Source organism: Mastacembelus armatus, chromosome 17 (genome assembly GCF_900324485.2).
Source record: "Mastacembelus armatus chromosome 17, fMasArm1.2, whole genome shotgun sequence".
Lineage (NCBI taxonomy): Eukaryota > Metazoa > Chordata > Actinopteri > Synbranchiformes > Mastacembelidae > Mastacembelus > Mastacembelus armatus.
The window spans coordinates 24,736,935-24,762,272 of NC_046649.1; the positions used below are offsets into that span (position 1 = coordinate 24,736,935).

The following is a 25,338-nucleotide window of genomic DNA, read 5'->3' on the forward strand; positions in this document are numbered from 1 at the left end:
GCACAGAGAGATCAGAACTGGAAGCATAAATCCACAGACTGATGGACATAAACCTGTTAGTACCTGTTAAACCGTCACCATGCTGACCTGCCCAGTGACTCTAGCAGCGGTGGACATATCAACCCACTTCCGGGTTTGAATCCATATAGGAAGTAGCCATTGGCTCCAACAAGCCCTGGCTCCCATTGACTTCCATTGAAAAATCAGCCCACCCCCTACATGCTGTCAACTCTAACGCCATGGGTGACGTCACACTGTATAGGCCCGTTAATGACAGGTGCCAACCTGTACACATTTTGATATCAAAATACGTTTTTACAGTTTCTCACTTTGCACAAACTGCACAAGCTGCCGATGACTTTGGGTTGACGCCATATTAGATCATAGAGAAAACATCAGTGTGTTACAGATACTTTTGTTCCACTGCTGTCACCAGCATAACATTGTTCAAAAAGTATTGACGAGTGGGAATAACGCAAAATCAATGTTGTTCATTCCCACTGTTAGTCCGACTGCCTGGTCTTTGCGTGTGTGTGTGTGTTCGCAGAGATGCACTGCTGCATTGTTGGCGGTCTCTCTGCAGCTACGGGAATCAGGAAGTGTGTTTGAACCATCAGTGGGTAGGCTCTGTGACCTCCTGAAGACCATCATCAGTGATGTTTACACGGCAGCTAGTCTGCCACCAAGGATCTCTGTGGGTCGCCAAGACAACTACCAGGTGACTCTGACATCACATCGATATCACACACACACTTCTCAGATATAACCAAACTAAATCTGTCCACATGGCTCTCAGCTGTCTCTGCAACAGTGTCCAGAACTCTCTGCACTGGAACAGGACATTATGCGTCATCTGCTGCAGATGAGGGAGGAGGCGAAGCATTTCAGAGCAGGGTTGGACAGGTATGCTCACCTGTGGCAGCATGACAGACGGGGGGTGATGCAGGTGTTTTTGACCTACAGCAGACAGCTGGGACCTGAAGAACTTGTGGTGGACGAGTCCCCGCCCACCCTGAAGGACTTCAAGAGAGAGGTGTGACACACCTATGTTGTTTTAAGTCCAGGTCAAACAGTTCATTTAGCTTTGTCAGTTATGACTGCATTTATCTGTGTAGTGTGGGTGGAGACTGCTCAGATGGTGAACAGGTTGGTGAGGTCACCCCTGTCATCACTCTGACTTCACCTGGTGGCTGCATGGGGTTGGTTCAGGTCTGTGTCCCTTTTTCAGATTGAGTCACTGCACAAACTGCACAGTGAGGTGACTTTACTGGATGAGGTCATCATTCTGCATGGCTGGCTGCAGGTCAACCTGCAACCCTTCAGAGACTCTCTTCTGTCCGTCATCCACGACTGGAAAAACATGTACACAGACTACCTGCTGGGCTCTGTCAGCCACAGGTAAACTCTCGGGACTCCCGCTGGGCTCCTTTAGTCGCAGGTAAACTCTCGGTTTGGTTGCAGGTAGAAACCAGCACAGGACAGGTAAACCACATATGAAGAAAGTCTGAATCCTGATGACTGTCAGGTAACGCAGGTGTGTGTGTTTAGTCTGCAGATGGTGACTCAGCGCGGTGACGATGAAGAGTCTTCATCTGCCTCCTGTTTCCCTCTAACAGAAACCATCATCCTGCTGGAAGCTGCTGGGGTGGAGCTTCCTGAACATCTGTCAGCACAGCTGCAGGTACAGATGTCACGCTGACATCACCTGCTCAGGTCATGTGACGGTAGAGATGAAAACATTGTGCTGTGAATCCTGTGTCACACCCACAGCTGCTCACAACCCAAGACTTGAAAATGTTTGGGATGTGTCACCTGATCCTCGTCAAGTGTTGGTGCGACACCTGTCAGCTGTACCTTTGCTGCCGCAGAGCGTCTGCTCACATGCACAGACATTTATCATTAATTATTCTTCAGTTTACCACAACTATGTCAAAAATTGGTCATTACAGACATTAAGGTGGCATGAGCCCGGGTACAGGTGTGATCTGTGGCAGCCGACAGGCTAATGCTGCATTCATGTGCATCACGTAGATGCTGCATTCATGCTCTGCCTTGTTGTGCTTGTTTCAGTGCTGATGAATAAAGAAGAAACAGCTGAGCTGAAGACACTGACATCGTCATGTGGAGGACGTCACATATCAGAGATCAAACCTGATGCCTACAAGTTTCCTGGTGTTTTGACATAGAAACTGCTTGTCACCATCGACAGATGGCATTTCAGGGAAATAAAACAAATGGTCAGACTGTGGGTTCTGCTCTGTCAGCTGGACAAATCATTTATTGATTGTGAGAAATGTCTGATGTTATTATAGACAAAATAATAGAAGCAGGAAGAAAATGTTGGTTTCATTCTGTTGTGAATGTATAAATATATCAGCTGTAACTCTGACGTTTAGATGTTCCTTCAGTGTTCATGTACTGAGAGTTGATTCAACCCTCATTTTATACAAACCTCAGAGTTAATCACTCATGTTCCCAACACGATTTCCACTCCTGAGAAAGCTTTAAATTTGACTTTGACTCAAAACAGAAAACTTCAACTACCAAATTTATTTTGAGTTGAGTTGGTCCATCCATCAATTTTCTACCCTTCACCTGAATCCAGGCCCAACCTTCCTACATGTGATACTGGACCTTTTCAAAAAAGACCTCACGTAAGTAAAATGGTTCTTTTACTGATTCTTTTTGTTAGACTGGGTTGAACAGTGAAGGTTAAATCCTGTCAGTCTGTTTCCAGAGCCAAAGAACAACAACAGGATAAATAAATGATTTAATAGAATTTGTCTTTCTTCAAAAAGGAATTTAAACAAAGGACTTTCCTCCTGTGTTCACACAGACAGTAAAACAGGCACAGTGATGAGAACCCTACAGAAACATGATCTAAAAAAAAAAAATTAATTTAGACTGAGCATCTCCATGGCAACATGAACAAAAACAAATGTTAACTCTGTCAGCGTCTGATTCCTCCCACAGGTTCAAGTCCCCGGCCCGCTCTGAGGTCAGTGGTCGCCGACATCACCACAGTGGCCAAACAGGAAGCGGCTAGCGGCGATAGACTCCAAAGGCCACCAGGCTGAGGAAGATGGTGACCCCGACCAGCGAGGCAGTGGCCGGGGCGGTGAAGAACTGCCGGTACTGGATTTGACAGTACCACAGCACCGACAGCATGAGGACTAACAGGGGCACCATGAGGCTGCCCACATTCAGGGCCACCTGCACCTGGTCTGCAGGCCGCGGCCCCCCTGCGGCCCCCCGTCCCGCATGCTGAGAGATGTGACAGTGCAGGACACAGTTATGGGCCAGGTTCAGAGAGGCCAGAGTCTGAGCGTCATCCTGCAGCAGCTGGCCCTGATAGATCAACCGGACCTGCTGCTCCTGTCCCGCAAAGTAGGTCCTGAAAAGTCAGAGGTCACAGGTCAGAGTCACTGCACTCTACTGTCCTTGTACTGCAGGTTTCATTGTGTTCTGTTCACTGCAAGTCTCAAACAAAAGAGCAGGACCTGGCAGAGTCCTACTATAATTTTAGCTCGGTCACCAAACACCAGAACAAAGAGCAAAACCCCTAAACCTGGGCTCACTTCCTCTGAGGCACTTGATAAATATGGACCTAGTACTGTGGTGGTACTCTAGTAGTTGTGTACTGGCAGTGTAGTAATACTGTAGTGTTAGTTACCGTTTGATGTATCCAATGGTATCCTGTGGTTTGACCTGAGCTGTTCTCTCTGTGTCATTAAGAAACTTCAGTCTGACCACCATGTTCCTCTGAGATGACGAAGGCTCTGCTTCTGCTCCTGGTCCTGCTTCTGCTCCTCTGCTCCTCAGCCCATCCTCTCCAGCCTCCCCCCTGGCTCCGCCCTCCTCAGCCTTGTCCTGAGTGGAGGCGGGGGGGGCGTCTGTCAGGGAGCTGTCACTCACAGAGCTGGAGGCAGGTGAAGATGAGGCAGTGGGGCTGGTGGGAGAGGGAGGTGTGTCCTGGTGAGAGGGGCTGGTCCTCAGTGGGGGGGCGGAGCCTGAGGTGGTGGCAAACAGGTGTTCTGGTGGCTCAGGAGTGCGGGTGGAGATCCAGGCGAGCAGCAGCACCAGCAGCAGCAGCAGAGAGCCGAACAGCAGCGTCACCTCGTCTCCTACACCTTCAATCAGAGCCATCGCCCCTGGCAACACCCACTGAGGTCAACACAGGTCACACACCTGCACACAGGAGGCGGGGCTTAGCATCATCACCTTCAACAAATCAATGAAGACAGAATGACCTCTCACTACACTGCTGCCCTGTGGCTGTCAGCTCGACTGGATCCTCGTGAAAACACACCTGGAACAACAACAACATCTGGAACAACAACATCTGAAACAACATCTGGAACAACACCTGCCGCAGGTCCGAGCAGGACACTGACATGACACGTCCTGTCTTTAATGTGGCCCAGGGAACCTGCAGAGACCCAGACCCACTGCACATTTGAAAAGAACCAGACCTGCTGCCTCTTCCAGCAGGTTTCAGTGGAAAGGTGTCTCCCGATAAGTGCCGGTTTAGCTTTACTGATCCTGACCCAGCTGGTCTTAATCCAACCTCCACGTGTTGGTTCGGCTCTGAATCGCAGACTGAACCGAGTTTGTTTTGCTTTCCTGCAGGTGTGACTGCGGCTCACCTGACCCAGCTGACGGTTAGCTCGGGTTTCGGTCGGGTTAACGGAGGTTACCTCTGGTTGTGTCGGTCCTGACATGATCCGCAGCCCAGCTTTAACCGCCTGCTGCTTATTGATTAAGTTCTGATTACTGTAGCGTGGAGCTAACTGCTAACCGCTAACGGCGTGTCCACTCGGGACAGGAAGTCAGCGGAACTCATGCTAAGAGCAGCGGCGCCAGTCATGTGCTCGGTAATTACCGTATATACCGACTCCGGGTCGGTTTGTCAGGAACACGGTGAAATAAAAACGTACCGTTCAACTGAGAAACCTCATATCACAGAGCGTTAGCCTGCAAGATATCCAGGCAGGTCCTGCTTCTTCTTCTGTGCTTCCGAGTGATCACGCACAGCTGCGACGTAGTGCTGCCCTCTGCCGGTCGGACGGCGAGTTTTATTTTCTGCCCATTATTGATCAGTGATTAGATGTATAGGCAAACAGATGCTCATGACGAATCACACCAAGTGTGTTGAGTATGTTCGTCAGTTTCCGCTGATGGTTCGGCTTGTGTCGATTTCCAGAGTCACGTGATCATGTTAGTTTTTCAGGTGTGTTATTTTCCACACGGTTTAATGTTGAATTCACTGTCACAAAGACAATATACGTTAGTCCGTCCTAACAACATTATGGTAATTACGGTAATAATAAACTACTGATGTACTGATCAAATTATTGATCCTGAGTGATCAGCACATTAGCAGCATGTTACTGTTAGGGTGGTTTGAAACTTTGTGAATAGTTCAGTGCAGTGGTTCTCAACATGGGGGTCAGACCCCTGAACATGGTCAACAGATCAAGCCAAGGGGTCATCACATGATTCATGGAGAGGACAGGACACAGTTTGACTTTGATTGTTAGACAGTTGAATCTGGAACATTACTGGGAAATGACCAGCAGCCAATCACAGGCAGACACATACTCACATTCACACCTACGGACAATTTAGGTCACCAACCAACCGAACCTGCATGTGTTTGGACTGTGGGAGGAGAAAACCCACACAGACACAGGGACAACATGCAGACTCCACACAGAAAGGCCCCGGGTCCACCTGGGTTCAGACCCTAATCCTGACCTGCATGTGTTTGGACCGTGGGAGGAGAAAACCCACACAGACACAGGGACAACATGCAGACTCCACACAGAAAGGCCCCGGGTCCACCTGGGTTCAGACCCTAATCCTGACCTGCATGTGTTTGGACTGTGGGAGAAGACACCACTGCCCGATCGTGCCTCCCAGTTAAGTCATTATAACTATGTTAATTAGAAAACAAATGAGAATTGATCCTCATGTGCATCAAATTAATCCTGTGCCATAATAAACAAACTGATATTGTGATATTAAATGTTTATTACTTATTGTTTTTCTGATGGGCAGCACGATGGATAAGTGGTTGGCCCTGTTGCCTCACATCAAGAAGGTTCCTGGTTTGAAACCCATCAGGGGCCTTTCTGTGTGGAGTCTGCATGTTCTCCCTGTGCTTGTGTGGGTTTTCTCCAGGTACTCTGGTTTCCTCCCACAGTCCAAAAACATGTATGTCAGGTTGATTGGTGACTCTAAATTGCCCATAGGAGTGAGTGTGAGTGTGTGAGGTTGTTTGTCTCTATGTGGCCCTGTGATGGACTGGGGACCTGTCCAGGGTGGACCCCTGCCTTTCACCCAAAGAGAGCTGGGATAGGCTCCAGCAGATCCCTGGGACCCTGGTTAAGGAATAAGCTGATGATGGATGGATGTTTTTCTGATGATGATGTTAAACAGTTTTCTCATCAGCCTGCAGTGTTGCGCCTGCGCACTGACCCTCTATTATCCCTCGCATCCTGAAGGAGCGTCAAGAGGCGAGAATTTAGCGGATGCTATATCGTTTGTCCTTCAAAATAAAAGACTCACGGCACCAATAGGAAAAATAAAATTCTGAAAATGAAAGAAAAGACCACCGAAAATTGTGGATTAAAATATTGGAAATGAAATAAAATAAACTTTAGTTAACGAAGGTCGGTAAAATTGTTGGACTGATTAAAACCAAATTTACTGAAAGTCAGGGAATAAATTTATTTCAAACCATTTCGTATTTTAAATCATTTGCTGTTTTGTCTACAATCTAAGCATTTCTTTTGACATTTAACAAAAATCATTAATGTAAAACAATGATTTCATATGTAAGTGCCACTGCAAGAAGTGCATTTCGAAGTTTTTATCTGCAGTTGACAGTAAATGTGTGTCTCCATCTAAGTTATGACGTGATCTTCTAAACTGTCAGAGACAAAAACTGACTTTCATTTGATTTCAGAGTTGGAAAGGGTTTGGACTTAATATTTTTATTTGGCCAATTACATTTATATTCTATACATAGTCTGTTATACCTTCAGGAAAACAGTCTGGGTAACAATAGGTTTACTTTTTTTTGTTTTTTATGTTTTTCCGAAGTACATTAGAGCTTTTACTTTGAAAGGTTCCGGCGGGGTCACGTGGTGCACTGCGTGCATCTTGACGGCAGGTATGAGGATGAATCATCAGGAGAAAGACTGATGAGACACTCGGAGGACGTCGGATCTGATCTCAGAGCAGCTGTAGAAAACATCTGCAGCAGGTCCCTGAACGCACCGCGGGCCCGTCTCCGGTTCTCGGTATTTTTCTGGATCTTTCTGGCGTGAAAGATGCCGGATCACATCTCAGTGTGCGAGTTCCTATCGGAGACCACCGAGGACTACAACTCCCCCACCACGTCCAGCTTCACCACCCGGCTGCAGAGCTGCAGGAACACCGTCAGCATCCTGGAGGAGGTAGGCAGCCTGTCTGTCTGTCCGTGGGTCTGACCGGGCGGCGATTCGCTCTCCGGACCCGACCCCCTTCGCTGTCCCTCGGCCTCTCCCCGGTGCCCGCGGCGACAGGGAAAACAATGAGCCAAACTCCGTCTACATTTCTGGTCATTTAACGCGTCATGGTTTACCAGCGACGACGTTCAGCAGACAACCAGAAACCGGGTCGTGCGAACCAGACGCCGCAGAACCGCCAGTTATTCCTGGGAATCTGCGCTCGTCGGTCTCGCTGCTCTCCGCCGCCCTCCGCGCTCTGATCTGGCGGCGACATTGCGGGAAAACAAGCTCGGTACTCTTGACCCTGAGCTTTTCCCTGATGGGTGACGTGCCCAAACTGGTCATAGACTCAACCGAGCTGCGGAAATGTTTGGGTCGGGGTTTGGCTTTCGTGCTTCCCTTGGTCAGGCAGAAAGAAACCCTCAGACATACGAGGTTTCCGAACCGAGTTTGGTTGAGGAGCTTGTCACCTTGAAGGCTCCATCGGGGTCCCAGCGGGCAGCAGCTGCGGGCCTGGTCTGTGTGCAGGTTCAGACCCGTGTCTGCAGGTTTGTCAGAACATGAATATCCGGCCTGGATTCTGGTCTCAATGTAAATAAAAAGAATGGACTGATCGGAGGTCAGAGGTCACATCACTCCTGGTCAAGGGTCAAATCTTCTTCATTAGCAACAACAATAATGTGCTTACAGAGTTTTACATAAGCCCCGCCGCCAACAGGTTGTCGTTTGCTAAAGTATTCCAGGTTTAAAAGGGTTAAAATATTATTGACCATTAATTTACATTTTAATCTAATGGAAAAAAAACCCTTAAACATCAACTCATGAAATTTAAGGTAGTCAGGACCTTTTCTTAATTTCTACATGAAGGTAAAGTGAGCAAACTGAACCAAGAAAGGGCAGCACGGTGAATGTGTGGCCAGCACTGTTGCCTCACATCAAGAAGGTTCCTGGTTTGAAACCCATCAGGGGCCTTTCTGTGTGGAGTCTGCATGTTCTCCCTGTGCTTGTGTGGGTTTTCTCCAGGTCCTCTGGTTTCCTCCCACAGTCCAAAAACATGTATGTCAGGTTGATTGGTGACTCTAAATTGCCCATAGGAGTGAGTGTGAGTGTGTGAGGTTGTTTGTGTCCGTAAAGATAAAATACCCTAAAAATTGTCTGAAGTTTGACAGATGATTTTATTTTTTTCTCCATTAATGTGTAAGTTGAGGAATGAATTTTATATTTGGTCAATTTTAACTTTATTTTCCTGCATATATAACAATAATGCGATGAAATATATCAACATCTTTTCAATCTGCTTTTTGTTTTTCTTTATGAGGTAAAAGACGTAAAAGGTACAAAATAACCTTAAGATACCCCTGAATTTACCCTTATATTTTGAAGTGTCATTTCAGTGTTACTCCAATTGGGGTTCGATTAAGACAAAAAGTTTTCTGGCTGATTCAGATTCAGATGTCGGTGTGTTTAAGGGTAAATTAGGTGCTTTGATTGTTATTTCTTATACGGAAAAACGTAAATGGTTTTTACATCAAACACAGCCTAACCTGAACACACCATGAGCTGCTGCGTTCACTGACTGCAGCTGTCAGCATGTTAGACTGCAGAGACAAATGATGGTGGTGATGGTGATGATGATGATGATGATGATGATGATGATGAAGGTGGTTGGAGTCACACCACATGGTCGCCCTGACGACCTACATCCTCCAGCCAGGTTGCCATGGCAACAGAGGAACTGTGGCTCAGAAAGTGTGTCGCATCTGTTTGGTGTGTTAGAAAACCCCCAACACACACAAACACATTTCTGTCCTTGTGAGGACCCCCTCAGAAACTCAGACTCTGTGTCTCTGTCTGTCCTCAGGCTCTGGACCAGGACCGCTCCGCTCTACAGAAGGTGAAGAAGTCAGTTAAGTCCATTTACAGCTCAGGACAAGGTACGGATCAGGTTCTGGTTCTAGGTCTTTGTCTGGAGATGACGTAGGAAGTTTTTTCAGAACATAAGGTTGTTGAAAGCTGATCAATAAACGTTTACCGGGCCCAGTCTCGGCAGGATTTTGTGCTTCTGTGTCCTCTCACGTGACCAGGTCACTTCTGGAAAACTGTAGCAAATGTTTGTTTCTGTTATTGATTCTTAGAGACCAAACAATTGATCAGTTCATTTAGAAAATGATCAGGACAGAAGTGAGAGTGAAAATAATGATTAGCTGCAGTTTTGCACCTTTAAAGATTAGTCTGTTGTGTGGGACGATAAACCTGATGTTGTGGTGGTGGAGCAGAGCATGCTGGGAACCAGGAGAGCTTCAGTCAGGCACTGGAGAGACTGGGAGCCAACAATACTGAACTGGGAGCGGCCTTCGTTAAGTTCTCGTGCCTCGTTAAAGAACTGGCGGCTCTGCTTAAGAACCTGGTCAGTGACTCAATGGAGTGATCGATAATTGATAACCAGGCAACTGGCTGTGGTGAGAGCGAAATAAACCTGTGTCTGTTTTTCAGCTGCAGAGTCTGAGTCACAACGTGGTCTTTACTCTGGACTCTCTGCTGAAGGGAGACCTGAAAGGAGTGAAGGGGGTGAGTGTCCATGTTTATTTTTATTTGCATATTTATTTTTTTCTCTTTATTTGTTTGTTTTAAAATATAAGTCCTGTACTCCCCCCCCCCCCCCCCCCCCCCACACACACACAGCAGATCTTGTTGTTTTCAAATTTTCAAATTTCAACTTTTTTCTTAACTTTTCTTCACTTTTATTTTGAATGTGATGAATTTTCCGCCTGCTGTCAGTTAAATGTGTTGAAGCTTCACTGCCGTCTTTGTTTGCTGGTGTTTCAGGACCTGAAGAAACCTTTTGATAAGGCCTGGAAGGACTATGAGACCAAGTTGTGAGTCTGTTGGATGGAACCTGTTTTTGTACTGGTTTTTATTAATTTGGGGTGATTTGGTAAAACTGTCACGTTAAATGAATAATATAAACCTGGAGAAACGTGTGGATCTGCAGGTTTGATTTAATCGTGTGATTTCAGCACAAAGATTGAGAAGGAGAAGAGAGAACACGCCAAACAACACGGGATGATCCGGACTGAAATCACCGGCGCTGAAATCGCTGAGGAGATGGAGAAAGAGCGGAGGCTGTTCCAGCTGCAGATGTGTGAGGTGACTGCCCCCCCCCCCATGGTCCATGGCCTGTAGAACAGAATCAGTCAGAGACTGAGCAGGCCTGCAGCTACAACAAACATTCGACTCCACCGACCAGGACTTGACATGGACCACCGGGACTTAGGATCTGATTTGAGGTTTCTCTCTGTCGACTTGAGAGTTTTGTTGATTGTCTTGAGAAATATAAGAGTCCACTTTGACCCTTTCTGACTAAATCGAGGCTTACTTTTTGTAGTTGACCTAAAACCTTGACATCAGCTTTATCTCAAATGACTTGGACTTTTCTTGCATGGTTTGAGAACCGACTCTGTTGGTGTGGTCTTGACATGAACTTGTCCTCAAAGACTTGACATGACTAGGACTTGACCGGCGGCTGAACTTCACTTAAGACGCGACATAAAGTGTTTCAGAGCTGACTTGTGTTGTGGACTTGGATTTAAAAACAAGTGCTGACCTCTGTTTGGTTTTGGGTGAAATGTCTCTTTAGTGATTGACATCTGTGTCTGTGTCCAACAGTACCTAATCAAAGTTAATGAGATTAAGACTAAAAAGGGAGTGGATCTGCTGCAGAACCTCATCAAGTATTACCACGCTCAGTGCAAGTAAGACCTCACCTCACCTTTTGTTACTGTCTGTTTTATTTTGAAAGCCCACTGAACTTCCTGCCCATCTTGCTGTGTCCAGTTTCTTTCAGGACGGTTTGAAAACAGCCGACAAACTCAAGCAATACATCGAAAAACTGGCTGCTGACCTGTACAATGTAAGACCCTCAGGTGTTGTAATTAGTAAGAGCACAGCAACCCCCCTCCCCTTTGCTCAGGTGGGCTGACAGGTGTGACCTCTGCTGTCTCCACAGATCAAACAGAGTCAGGATGAGGAGAAGAAGCAGCTGACGGCTCTTAGAGATCTCATCAAGAGCTCCTTACAACTGGACCAGAGGGAGGTACAGCACCTGGAACTGAGGGGGTGGGGTCTAACATTGTGGGCAGGTTCCAATCTCATCACATGACATTAATGTGAATGGAGTTTGGTTTCACTTACAAACTGCATCATTCCTCCCACCAGAAGAAATGAAATAATTTCAGGAGAAACTGAAACACACTGATGCAGCATTAGCATTAGCATTGGCTCAGATTAGCTCAGAACGCAGAGGGTCAGGTGGAGGTTCAGATGTAAAATACATTTTTAAAGGAGTCGTGGTTTTGGAGTTCTGCAGGTGAAAGTCATGGAGCTTTGTTGAGACTGAATCTCACTGAGAACAACTGTCCATTCTCTCCTCTCATGTTCTGTGCCCCTGAAGGGGAACCCCTTAAAATACATAATGCATGAGAGCAAAGGTGCAGCTTAGGGCGGTGCTGCTTCTGGCACAAAATCCACTATGACCCTGCAACACTTGCAGGCTGACCTTAAGGAACAGTGTGTTAGATCATACAAGTAACAGGCGGGACACAACTTCCCGGTCAACAGGTTAAAAAGTCCGAAATATTTCCGTCAGTGTTTCACAGGCTTGTTTACCTACAGCCAACTGGGGCCCTCAGTGACCTTTGACCTCTCTCTCTCTCTCTCTCACCTGCGCTCTGTGACTGAAGTCCAGAAGAGTAAGTCTGCATCCCCCTCAGTGGCATGAAGCTCTTTGGCATGTTCTTTACAACACGTGTGTTTGTATGTATGTGTGTGTTTGTGTGTGTGTGTGTGTGTGTGTGTGCGCAGTATGAGCAGCGTGTGTGACAGGACGAGTCCGTCTACGTGCACACAGAACACAAACTGTGTAAATATATAGAATATGTGTGTTTCTGATGCACAGTAGTCCACAGTCCACTTCTGCTGGTCCGGAGAGTCTGTTTGACCTTTTCAGCCGAACAGTTAAAAGCCTGTTTGTGTTCTCCAGGACTCCCAGAGCAAACAGAGCGGCTACAGCATGCACCAGCTGCAGGGAAACAAGGAGTTCGGCAGTGAGAAGAAGGGATACCTGCTGAAGAAGAGTGATGGGTAGAGTGACTTCCTTCACCTGCACAGGTGTAAACAGACTTTTTGATTGTTTGGTTCTAAGGTCCCCTCTGTTTCTGTGTCCGTCAGACTGAGGAAGGTGTGGCAGCGGAGGAAATGTTCAGTGAAGAGCGGCGTCCTCACCATCTCACATGCGACAGTAAGAATTTTGTCTTTGCCTTAGATATTTGTCAACCTGCCGAAGATGAACCTGAAACTGTCCAGTGTTGCACTGTCCGCTGCTCAAATAAGAAATAATGCAAGATTAAGATTGATATCTGAACATTTTCAAAGAAGCACTGAGCAGCTGAAAGCGTCTGAGCTGCAGCGCTGCACTCTACAGCTGATGAATGAAGTTTAGACGTGTGGTGGAGAAGAGGTGGACCTCAAAACATCGAAAAGCAGCAGAATGGTCCTTTAAACCAGCACGACTCACTGTCTTCTGTCTCTCAGTCCAACAGACAGCCTGTCAGACTGAACCTGCTCACCTGCCAGGTGAAACCCAGCGCAGAGGACAAAAAATGCTTTGACCTGATCTCACGTGAGTCTGAGTCTGATTTTGGACTCGTCAGGCTGACCCTGATACAGATGTTTGAAAGTTCAAATCACCCAACTTTCATTTTTACCACACAACATTTCTGCTCAGGATAGTAAATGTGTTAGAGGAGACACTGTTTGTAAACGGCCTGTTTACGTCGTCTTGTGCTGTCTGTCCTGCAGATAATCGGACGTACCACTTCCAGGCTGAAGACGAGCAGGAGTTTGTCAGGTGAAACTTCCATCATGTCATTTTCAGTCTGCACCTTCTCATCTCCATCCACTTCCAAATATCTTGTTTTTAAACCAGACTATGCTTTAATTCTCTTTGACATCACTGAGGGACAGAAAACATTCACAACCTCTGCTGATTCTAGTGTGGACAAAGTTCTTCGATGTGGAGACAGAGACTATATAGTGTTTTTGAAACTGGTTAAACTTGGCTACCTCTGGTTGATTCTTTGTTTCATTTTTTTCTAGAAAACGTAAAATACTGTGGGGTTCCTCAGGAACCAGTTGTGGGGCCTCTGCTTTTTAAAGTTTATGTCTCTCTCAGTGGGGTCACCATGAGCTTCTCTTCCCATCACTCTGCTGCTTGGACTCAGCTTTCTGTGAAACTCTGAACAGCTCAAAGGGAGAAAACAGGTTTAACTGACAGTAAGACCTCAGTGTCATCTTATTACCTGTGGACTCTTTCTCAACACCACAGTCAGTTCCAGTTGATTCAGGACTCTGCTGACCCAGACCAGAGACCATATTGAGTCTTGTTTCAGTTCATAGTCAGTTTTTCCATCAGTGATACTTCTTCAGTTATTGGAAACTGTTGGTTTTATGTCATTGCTGTGATTGTTCCTCAGCATAGATTTTAGCTTCCTGCGAACAGTGTCAGTCACATCAGATGATCCCCGCTCGCCCTGTGACTCTCTCACCTTCACGTTATTAAAGAAACAGTTGTTTCTCTCTCCATGTCTGTGAGCCGGTGGATGCTTGACTTTTTTTTTGCCAATCATCACCTAAAGTTTCCAATGTATCTTTAATGTCATTATAGTTTAGTAGAGCTTCAGGTCGTTCCAGCGTTGTTTATTCTCTGTTCTGCTGGATCAGCCTAAATCAGACCCACCTGTATGAAATCCGATTAATATTTCATCTCCTCTGTGTGTTACAGCTGGGTGTCTGTGCTGACCAACAGTAAGGAGGAGGCCCTGAATGTGGCGTTTCAGGGTGGAGGTCAAAGTTCAGGTGTGGAAGAGGAGGAGGAGCTCACTAAGAGCATCATTGACGAGGTGATGCGATCACCGGGGAACGACACCTGCTGTGACTGTGGAGCCTCAGGTGAGAACAAGCATCACATTTTAGTCCATCACAGTGACGACATCTCTGCATTCTGGGGACCTCACAACTGAAGACATGGATTTGCGCTGGAGTCTGGCTTAAGATGGGGTCGGGGTTAGACTGGAATTGGGGTCAGGCTGGATTCTGGGTCAGGCTGGATTCTGAGTTAGGCTGGAGTTGGGGTCAGGCTGGATTCGGGGTCAGGCTGGATTCGGAGTCAGGCTTGAGTTGGGGTCAGGCTGGATTCGCAGTCAGGCTGGATTTGGGGTCCAGTGGGTAGGGATTACATTATGTCTGTTGGTGCATTTAAGGACTCTGACATCTGTGTTTTGGTTGGTGAGCAGAGCGTCATCCATACTGCAGCAGGGTTTGGTTCAAATAATAGAAAACAGTCAAAAGCAACAGTTTGTGCTTCTCTTGGACGTTTTAATGAGAGAAACCAAACAATAAATAACATTTCACAGATGATATGATATTTTACAACAGCTCACTGTTGTAAAGCTTCTGACATGTGTAACCAAGTCCCTGCTCATACCTGCATCACCTCATGATGAAGATCATGGTCTCACCAAATAGGACCAGGTGGACTTAAGTGAACTGTGGTGGATTCTGTATCTATGTTTAGATCCTCGATGGCTCTCCACCAACCTGGGCATCCTGACCTGCATCGAGTGTTCAGGGATCCACAGAGAGATGGGGGTCCACGTGTCCAGGATCCAGAGTCTAGAGCTGGACAAACTGGGAACCTCTGAGCTCCTGGTAACGTCACCTGCCTGAATTTGTCGGTTCTGCTTCCTGGCTGCTTCTCACTTTCACTTGCTCTCCTTCTTTATCTCTTGTCAGCTTGCTAGGAATGTTGGGAACAGTAGTTTTAATGAGATCATGGAGGCCAGCCTACCATCTCCGTCTCTGAAGCCGACAGCTGCCAGCGACATGTATGTTCCTACAGATCACGTATAAATTCATGCTCAGTCAGTCTGTAAAATGACTAATGGTTATTTCTGCAGGACAGCAAGGAAGGAGTTCATCAACGCCAAGTACATCGACCACAAGTTCGTCAAACGCACTGTGGCCACGATGGCCGTCAGGCTGGATGAGCTATTCGAAGTAATAAGATCCAGAGACCTGCTGTCTATCATCCAGCTGTACGCTGAGGGGGCAGAGCTGCTGCAGCCCCTCCCTGGACCCGGAAAGGTGGGTCTGAGTTGACACCTGCTGGTCAATGGGGTTTTTTGTGTTTATTGTTTTTTGTGTGTGTGTGTTTATGTGTTGATTTATCATGTGTGATATTTATTGTGCAGGAAGCAGGAGAGACTGCGTTACATTACTGTGTCCGCACAGCTGATCACTCATCCCTGCACTTGGTGGACTTCCTGGTCCAGAACAGGTATGAAAGGCATGAATTTCTGTGTTGCACCTGATCAATATTTTGGAAAGCTGAAGCTGTCGATATCTCCGAGATCTGTCTCAACAATCCAAAAATGCGAACACGGTGTCTGTCCTGCCTGCAGCGGTAACCTGGATGGACAGACAGACGGAGGAAACACAGCCCTGCATTACTGCTGTCTCTACAACAAACCGCAGTGTGTGAAACTGCTGCTGAGAGGAAAACCAGACATCCACCTCAGTAAGGACACATCGTGCAAAGCTGAGCGAGACTGGGCTCTGAATACTCTTTCAGAGGTTTCAGGGGTGAAGGCCTCTATAGGGTTCAAGATGTTTATTAATGTGGTTCATGAGAATGTTTCTTACATGTAGGTAAACCCTCTTGTTCTGTGTGAGAAGAGAGCTCTCAGTTGTGAGTCCAGTGCAAAGGTTTTGTGCCGGCCTGGCTTCATCAAATAGGAACAAATCACACAAACACAGTGTCAGATGTTTTACTTCAGGATGCTGCTTCAGGCTGTTTCTGTCTTCTCAGCCAATCAGAGTGGAGAGACAGCATTGGACATTGCCCGCAGGCTGAAGAGCTCCCAGTGTGAAGAACCGGTAAAATCATCATTCGTTTGTTAAAGTTTTAATTGGTGGGGCCTCTGGTTCCAGCCTTATTTATTCCCACTGTAAAAGGTCACTGTAAACTTTAGGGTTCTGTTCTGGTCTTTAGTTTGTGCAGTGCCTTTAACACTACAGTACCCAAGAGCTCTTTGTTAAGAAGAAAATAAACTACCTGCTGTGTTAGTTTTGAGAAGCTCTAGTGTCAGAACCACCTGCAGATGTTACTGATCCTTAGAGAACTGTTGCTGTTCTGGACTTGTGACCTTCCAGAGATTCACTGGTTGTGGCAGGTCTGACAGCAGGACAGGGACCAGGAGAACGTGACCCTATGCAGGTAACATGAACCTTGTCTCTCTCTCTGCCCCCAGCTGGTGGAGGCAGTGTCTGGACGGTTCAACCCTCATGTTCACGTTGAGTACGACTGGAACCTCAGACTGGACGAGCTGGACGAGAGCGATGACGAACTGGACGACAAGGTCCACACCGCCACAAAAAAACACAGAACGAATTAAGTGCTTTTTGTTTGACAGTGCTAAAATGGCCTCCTTCTCCCCCTCCTGCAGCCCAGTCCGGTGAAGAAGGAGCGTTCCCTCCGACCTCAGAGTTTTTGTCCATCCTCCAGTGTTTCCTCTCAGGAGAAACTCTTTCTTCCAGCTTCCTTTGTTCCTCCTCACAGAGACAAGCAGCGTCTCTCCTATGGAGCTTTTGCCAACCCTGTCTACAGCACCTCTTCTGACACGCCTCCATCTCCAGGACCCGACACCTCAGGACCTTCACCAGCAGCTCGGAGCCAGGGGAAAGGTACCAGGCCCTAGATAAGAACCAGATACTCCTGTTTGGAGGGTTATAGACGTTACTGAAAGTTAGGCTTAAGAGGATTCTGGAAGGCTTTAATAGTGATAGTTTGAGGTTACTTAGAAGGCCTTAAGGTATTTTTAATGACAGGCTGATGAGAGGAGATTTTTAGAACATCGTCCAGTAGGTGTTTCAAAGCTACAAAGTTTTTGAAAGTGGTTAGGAAGGTCTTTACAAGGTTCCAGAGTTTTATGCAGGTGGTCCAGATGATGAGCACCCAGAGGGGTTTTAAATCTCTGAAAATGTTGCCACAACGTCTTAAGGAGGTTCAGAAGGGTCCATATTTACAGTGACTCTATAGAGATTTTTCTTTAGGTAGTTGTAAGATAAAGATAAAAGAAATTCCTGAGCTACTCAAGGAGGTTGTAGGTGGCCGTTAGGGGTGTAAGTGGCTCTGGAGGAATATCCTGTAGTTCTACTGGGGGGGGTTCAGGGAACTTTACACTGAAAAGGTTCCTGTATTCCATTTTTAGTGAGTAGAAATAATCATTTAACATAATAGTTTCATTGGTTCCACCCTCAGGCTCTGCTGTCGGCCCACCCACCTCCCTGCCCCTCACCTCTCAGACTGGTGGAGGAGGAAGTTCCACCCTGAAGAAGAGACCTCCTCCCCCTCCACCTGGACACAAGCGTACCATGTCTGACCCCCCAAGCCCTGTGTTGCAGGGACCCCAGTGTAAAGGTAAGACTGATACCATAAAATCCAAAACCAGTCTGACATTTGACCTTTGACCCTTGATGGATATGTAATTGTTTTCACACAGGAAGTGAGATGACCCCTCCACCTGGAAACAGGATGTCACCTGCCAACAAGTTTGAGGGAATCCAGCAGCAACAGAGGTACCCTGAGCAGCTCAGCTCTGATAAACAGTTACCCATCAAATAAATATGACATGATAGTGGTAAAATGACCTTTAACCTCTCCTGACCCTTTGTAGTATGACCTCCAGTAACACCAAGTCCACGTTGGGACCCAGAGTTCTGCCCAAACTACCTCAGAAAGGTAGGACCACCTCTGCTAGCTTTATAAGAAGTTATTACAATCTTGTGAAATGAAATCATAGAAACTATCAATGGAAACAGGGTTCATGCAGCGTTTTAGACCCTAGAGGCCAGAGACTAAATCTGAGGCTGCTGTTGGGTCTCTGACGGTACACTTAGCTCTCCAGACAATACATCGTACTGGGGTCATGACAACAAGATGATATTTTAACACTATTTTTACAAAATCTTTAAAGACAAAATTTGTGCCTGGAAAAACAAGTGAATTGTTTTGACTGATTCACTTCAGTTGGAGTATGAACTATCATTTGCAATAAAAGTCGGAACAACCATCTCTGCTAATTCAGGATCTCTGCAGTTAAAAAGTGGTTCAGTTTAAGACTGTGTCAAATGAATTTAAGGCCAAACTTGGGATTGAAATGCAAAAGTCCTATGAAGGAAAAATACTAATACTTCAGTCCCACCAAACATGCAGTTCCTTTGTGTTTTTCCAAGGCTTTGATTCTCCAGTTGTGCTAAGACAGAAGACTTGTTGTTTTGTCAGAGCAGGCTCCTCTGTGAATCACACACAGTTGTCCGACCATGTCTAAAAACCAGAACCTGAGCTTGTTGTTAGTTTTAGTTCTGTTAAGAAATGAACACAGAAAAGCCTTCGCAGTTATCACTCACTGTCACAACACAACAGTCATCTTCTGTTTCTCTGCTACTGTTCTCTGCCCTCTTAAAACCTGGAAACCAGTCAAAAGTAATAGTCACATCTTGTGACAAAATATCACACCTGTTCTGGTCTGGTCTCAGTCTGGTTTTGTCTTTTTGTCTCTCAGTGGCTCTAAGAAAGATCGACACCATCCACCTCCCCTCTGTGGACAAACCCACCCAGCCTTCGGACTTTCTCCATAAACCTTCTTCCTCCCCCTCCTCCCAACCTGATCCCCAGAAGTCCCCTCCCTTCATCGATGCCTCCCCTAAAGCCCCCCTGACCCCAGTGGACTCCAACCAGAGAGCACCATTGCCTGAGAAGCCTCAGCTGTCTGACCTCCCACCTAAGCCTCAACTGTCTGACCTCCCCCCAAAACCCCTTCTGAAAGACCTCCCACCCAAACCCCAGATCTCAGACCTGCCTCCCAAACCAGTGCTCAGTGACAGGCCTGGCCCCACCCCTGTTTCTATGGAGATGCAGGGATCCAAAATGGCAGTGGCTGCAGAGAGCCAGTCCCCGGTTCAGCAGGGGGAGCAATCACCTCGGCCAGTGGCTGAAGATGACGATGAGTCACCACATGGAGCCGTGGAGATGCCCGTCCCGCTGCCGAGAAAGATCAACTCTGTGAGGGTCTTCATGTTCAGATTCTAGTGTGATGTCACTGTTTGGAGACAGAAGGAGATGGATGCTTTGTTTTTCTTCTGTTCTCCAGGTGAAGAGTAAAGTCCGGCGGGTGAAAACCATCTACGACTGTCAGGCCGACAACGATGATGAATTGACTTTTGCTGAGGGAGAAGTCATCATTGTCACTGGGGAGGAGGACCAGGAGTGGTGGGTAGGTACCAGTCAGCTTGACGTGTGTCCTCAGCGTAATGTGTGTGAATCCAGAACCTGGTTCAGCTTATGGGTCTGTGCCGTAGACCTCCATTGTTGTCCAAAAACTATTAAAAACACAGCAGGGAGCCACACCGTGGACCTGGCTCACATGGTTCTTCCTCACCAACAACGGGAGGCCCGTCTGTTTCCAAAAACCAGCTCCAGAAGCTGAGAACAGCCGACACTGTTTACAGGCTCTGAAGGACGATCATTTATTTAAGTCATTTTGAATGCAGTGCTTTTACTTGTTAAACTGTGTTTACTCTGTGGTATCATTTCTACTTTATTAAAGTTTCTGAGTACTTTTTCTGTCACCGAATTTTGCTTGTCTAATATGTATATGTGTAATATTTTACTTTAAACCTGTAATATTTTATTACCTGATGTTTTACTGTGGTGTGTGTTCTCAGATCGGACACATTGAGGGACAGCCGGAGAGAAAAGGTGTCTTCCCTATGTCCTTCGTTTGCATCCTCTCTGACTGACACCCACAGACTGTGAGCCTGCCGCCCACATGCACAAGTTCCGCCCACATGCTGAGGTCACACAGGTGACAGTGGGTGGAGTCAGTCAGTCAGTGAGTAACCGGCTGCCGTCCCAAAGGAACCCAGTAATTACGACAGTCTCAGTTCACGAAGCCCTCGCTGTAAATAGACTATTATTCTGCCCAACAGTGTTACCATAGCAACCCAGCATCCCAGCATGCAGACCCAGATGGGCCGTAGCAACGAGGAGTTTACAGAGAAGGAAAATACACACAGGTCGCAGGTCAGTCATCTTATCAGACTATCGTCGCCCTCTGCTGGCCTAGCAGCTTGTCACACAGAAGCACAACAGAAAAAAATGAAATGAAAGGGTCAAAAGAAGCACATCAGAATCAGCGGTTCATTTTTATTTTCAAAGAAATCTGCCTTTACAGCAGCTTTCAGCACCAAAAGCACAAACACAGACTCATCAGTGCTCAGCTAATGTAAAGGAAACTGTAAAACTGCTTTAGCAGCATCTCTGGGATGTTGTAGCCCTCCACGGGTCGACTTTGGCCACACTGCCCCCACAAAGCTCAAATATGGGACTGACTTGTGTTATGAAATTACAGGATCTTTTCTCATAATTATAACGTGAGGATAAGTCAAAAGTACACGATACGGTGTGGCCATTGTGTGACACTAAGTAATATTCGAACAGTTGTTCAAGCAAATCCCCAAGCCTCATTTAAGACACCAATGATCAAACTGTTTCTCTGTTTCAAAACTGACTATTCAACACTAAATACAGCAACGCCAGACATTATTTTCATGTCTTCTCTGACTGACTCTGTCATTTACTGTTTGTCCCTTTAAATGTCAGATTTGAGCAGAGTTTCTGCAGGACTCTGATATTCCTGTCTTTCTTCATCGCTAGTTTCTAACTATCAGTAAGAAGAACTGAGTAAAGTCTGGAAGAAGTGATGAGGTGGTGAATATTTCCAAAAAGGCTGCATGAGTATAGTTTTGTGTGTACGTGGTGAGTACTAAAGAGCAGTTTCTGCCCTCATTTGATCGTAGTGCAGGTCTTGGATCATGATTCAGGTGTTTTCAGAATGTCAGTGTGACTTTTCCTTCTCTTCAGATTCCTCACACTATGATTTCTCTACAGCCAACCCTGTACACTCCAGCTGTATTTTCTGTATTTATCTGTATAAAACATCAGGATAAAACAGGCGTCTGTACATGCTGAAGTCTGCCTATGTACATACTCGTGTGTCCTGACTAACCTGGTTTCATCTCAGCAGAATCACACTGTTAATGTCCCTACATCCCCAAATCTCATGCTACAAGTGTGACTTTTCTTTAAGAGAAAATACTCGTCTTTTCCTGCAGCTGTTCCAGTTTAATCCATCTTAAGTTCAGAAAGTTATTTTTAACAACTTAAGAGAATAAGTCAACTACAAGACCCAGAGATCATTGCTGTAAGAAATCTGTTTTTTCATCACACAAAGACAAAGAACCTTGATTTGATCCCTGTGGTACACCAGAGAGAACAAAAGAGAAAGTTCTGTTTGAACGATCAGAAACTTATGGCAGTTTCCCCATGGGATTGATAACTTTCAACAGTTCATAGTTTTACTTAGTTGTACACTTTTAAAATCAATTCGTTCAAAAACCGCTTTTACAGAATTCAGAATTCCTCCTCAGATAAATTGAGACTTTTGAACCAAGTGTTCTGAATGTGGTAAAACTGATTTTGCAGCTAAAACACTTCCAATTCATCAACCAACCTCCAGATTCACTGTTGATACATAATTTACCTAAAGGTTCCATAAATGTACTTATTTAAATTGATGCAATTAAGATACTTTAAAGAGATTTTCAATTAAATTTAAGGATTTTTGTATGGGATGCAAATGAAAAATGGACTGTGAAAGCAGTTCATAGAAGGTAAAACTATTAAATATTTCAATGAATTAATTAATTCAATGAATGATTCGCGTCAATACAGTGCAATCTATTAATGTATCCACAGAATAAATAAACCCAAGTAGCAGATGAGCCCCTGGATTTTCACCATAATTAATTTGCACCTAAAAAAATTTACTTTTTTAGGTGCAAATTTAGAAATAAAACATTTAAAATGTTTTTGGTCTGTGGAAAAAAGAATCAAAATGAAGGCTTAGTTTTGTAGCTAAACAAACAATCTCCGCTAATCAAACACCAACATAGATTAACTGGGGATTTCAAAGGGTTTGAAGGGTTGAAAGGCCCAACAGTGATTGGAGGATATTTCGTGACTTGGTGGTGTCAGATTTGTGACAGTAAATCTGAAAGCTGTTCATACTGTTGGTCAGTGGATGTTCGATGTGTTCAGTCTGATTAATGAAGAGAATCTGTGATCAACATAGACATTTATAGAAAATGATATGTGCATCCAACCTAATCAATAGATACACGCTGCATCGCTCCCTGTACAGCACGATATAATGACATAAGATTAAAGGAACAGGCCAACATTTTTTAAATCCTCTGTTTCATCTGTTCACACTGGGACAAAGACTTGAACCAGGGGAACCATTGGCCTAGCCCCATAAGAAGTGAAAAACATCTTCTGATTTACATTGACTCTGGGTGAGACAGAAAACAAGACAGATTTATAAACTCATAATTTCCCAGTTTTCAGTTGAAATAAAGCTGCAGACTGTGTATAAAAATCTCATTTAGATATTTTCTGTCCAGCGTTGCATGGCTATAGAGGATGTAATAGCGCCATTAACCAGGAAGCACTGTCATTTATTCAGTATTTCATACAACTAAATAATCACTAAGATATTTTGACTTATAATCTATCGAGTCTAATGCAAAGGACATTTTTCACTCCAGGTTTAATTTCAGGTCACAGCTAAAATTAGCCTGAGCTGAAACAGGAGGAAACTAAGCTGCTGCTTAAAAAATGCTTCATCGTAACTTAAGACCATTAGCTAGAAATTTAGCGTTTAGCATAGCCTTTTGATTAACTGCAGTGCTATCACGCCAGAAAGACACACAAGCAACGAGAATAAAAATATAACATTAACAAAGTAAGAAAAAAAAATTACAGCTGGTGTTAGTGTTGTATATATGTGTGGGGCTAACTGCTAACATGGGGGGAAGGTTGATGAGCTCGCTAAACCCCTAAAACCACTGTCCGTCCTGGTTGGGCCTGTTAAAGCCCTAGAACCACTAACTGTCCGTCCTGGTTGGGCCTGTTAAAGCCCTAGAACCACTAACTGTCCGTCCTGGTTGGGCCTGTTAAAGCCCTAGAACCACTAACTGTCCGTCCTGGTTGGACCTGTTAAACCCCTAGAACCACTAACTGTCCCTCCTGGTTGGGCCTGTTAAACCCCTAGAACCACTAACTGTCCCTCCTGGTTGGACCTGTTAAACCCCTAGAACCACTAACTGTCCCTCCTGGTTGGGCCTGTTAAACCCCTAGAACCACTAACTGTCCCTCCTGGTTGGACCTGTTAAACCCCTAAAACCACTAACTGTCCCTCCTGGTTGGGCCTGTTAAACCCCTAAAACCACTAAAAATGTCCGTCCTGGTTGGGCCTGTTAAACCCCTAGAACCACTAACTGTCTGTCCTGGTTGGGCCTGTTAAACCCCTAAAACCTCTAACTGTCCGTCCTGGTTGGGCCTGTTAAACCCCTAGAACCACTAACTGTCCCTCCTGGTTGGACCTGTTAAACCCCTAGAACCACTAACTGTCCCTCCTGGTTGGACCTGTTAAACCCCTAGAACCACTAACTGTCCCTCCTGGTTGGACCTGTTAAACCCCTAGAACTACTAACTGTCCCTCCTGGTTGGGCCTGTTAAACCCCTAGAACCACTAACTGTCCCTCCTGGTTGGGCCTGTTAAACCCCTAAAACCACTAAAAATGTCCGTCCTGGTTGGGCCTGTTAAACCCGAGAACCACTAACTGTCCCTCCTGGTTGGGCCGGTAAACCCCTAGAACGACTAACGTCCTCCTGTTGGCCTGTTAAACCCCTAAAACCACTAAAAATGTCCGTCCTGGTTGGGCCTGTTAAACCCCTAGAACCACTAACTGTCCCTCCTGGTTGGGCCTGTTAAACCCCTAAAACCACTAACTGTCCGTCCTGGTTGGGCCTGTTAAACCCCTAGAACCACTAACTGTCCGTCCTGGTTGGGCCTGTTAAACCCCTAGAACCACTAACTGTCCCTCCTGGTTGGGAGACTGTCTGAGACACAGTAAAGACACATAAAGACATAAATTCTGAATCATGTGAATTTGTATTTTCAAGGACCAGTCTGACATTTTGAAGTTTGTCTCCTCAGAGCAGCTTAATCTCTGTCTGCAGTTAGCGTAGCTTAGCACAAAGGCTGGAATGGGGGAAGCTGCTAGCCTGGCTTCTCTCGGACACAACAGCCCAGATCTGATCTGACAAGATTTCACAGTGTCTGAAATGTATTTCATGGAACCTGCGGCACATTCGACAAAGAGGAAAGAAAATGGTCATGTGTCCTGGTTTTGAAGCAGTCATAAATAAAATAAATACATTCTGAGATCCAGAGCTTTGGAGCTTTTTTCATCCTTAATGTTGGTCTTTCTGAAATATGACCTGACAGAAGAGACTTCAGTTGGTCTCTGAAATCAGTTTCCACATTGGACCGGACCGAACCAGTACACTCTACACACAGGAGGAAACCACCAACAGGGACAGGATGAAACGTGACTGGTTTGTGTTCTCACTACTGTCAGGACAGTGATGCTACTGAAGATGTTCAGTCATTTTCTAACCATGTAATCGCAGCACAGTGATTCAGATTATTGACGGCACCGTGTGACTGATCAATTCTCTTATTGGGTGATCCGGATGTGATCCGGTTTGTGACTGTGTTCAATACCAATCTGATTAAAAAGCATCTGATCATATTTCACA

At 45.8% G+C, this 25,338-nt stretch overlaps 2 protein-coding genes across 4 annotated transcripts; one reads left to right on the forward strand and one right to left on the reverse strand.

Moving 5' to 3' along the window:
* Positions 1 to 2,757: 2,757 nt before the first annotated feature.
* On the reverse strand, positions 2,758 to 5,024 carry tmub1 (transmembrane and ubiquitin-like domain containing 1). 2 transcript variants are annotated; one of them, XM_026312581.1, is made up of 4 exons: positions 4,938 to 5,024; positions 3,674 to 4,188; positions 3,026 to 3,394; positions 2,758 to 2,944 (listed from the first exon to the last, which is right to left on the reverse strand). In XM_026312581.1, exons 2-3 carry the CDS (start codon positions 4,144 to 4,146, stop codon positions 3,043 to 3,045), a joined length of 825 nt encoding a protein of 274 aa, XP_026168366.1. In that variant the 5' UTR covers positions 4,147 to 4,188; positions 4,938 to 5,024; the 3' UTR covers positions 2,758 to 2,944; positions 3,026 to 3,042. The 2 variants fall into 2 exon arrangements, with proteins under 2 accessions (XP_026168366.1, XP_026168365.1); XM_026312580.1 differs by having other exon boundaries at positions 2,758 to 3,394.
* A 2,155-nt stretch (positions 5,025 to 7,179) lies between these two features.
* On the forward strand, positions 7,180 to 24,321 carry asap1a (ArfGAP with SH3 domain, ankyrin repeat and PH domain 1a). Of its 2 annotated transcripts, XR_003296057.2 has the most exons (29): positions 7,180 to 7,463; positions 9,358 to 9,430; positions 9,773 to 9,903; positions 9,990 to 10,064; positions 10,323 to 10,372; positions 10,514 to 10,643; positions 11,163 to 11,248; positions 11,331 to 11,406; positions 11,503 to 11,589; positions 12,535 to 12,635; positions 12,723 to 12,792; positions 13,086 to 13,173; positions 13,353 to 13,401; positions 14,335 to 14,501; positions 15,127 to 15,260; positions 15,345 to 15,436; positions 15,509 to 15,695; positions 15,803 to 15,888; positions 16,013 to 16,128; positions 16,420 to 16,487; positions 16,862 to 16,969; positions 17,057 to 17,294; positions 17,872 to 18,030; positions 18,113 to 18,188; positions 18,287 to 18,351; positions 19,175 to 19,674; positions 19,763 to 19,885; positions 20,337 to 20,503; positions 20,601 to 24,321. XR_003296057.2 is itself a non-coding variant. In XM_026313534.2 (28 exons), exons 1-28 carry the CDS (start codon positions 7,338 to 7,340, stop codon positions 20,409 to 20,411), a joined length of 3,336 nt encoding a protein of 1,111 aa, XP_026169319.1. In that variant the 5' UTR covers positions 7,180 to 7,337; the 3' UTR covers positions 20,412 to 24,321. The 2 variants fall into 2 exon arrangements, 1 of the variants encoding a protein (XP_026169319.1); XM_026313534.2 differs by having other exon boundaries at positions 20,337 to 24,321.
* The last annotated feature ends 1,017 nt before the right edge of the window (positions 24,322 to 25,338 follow it).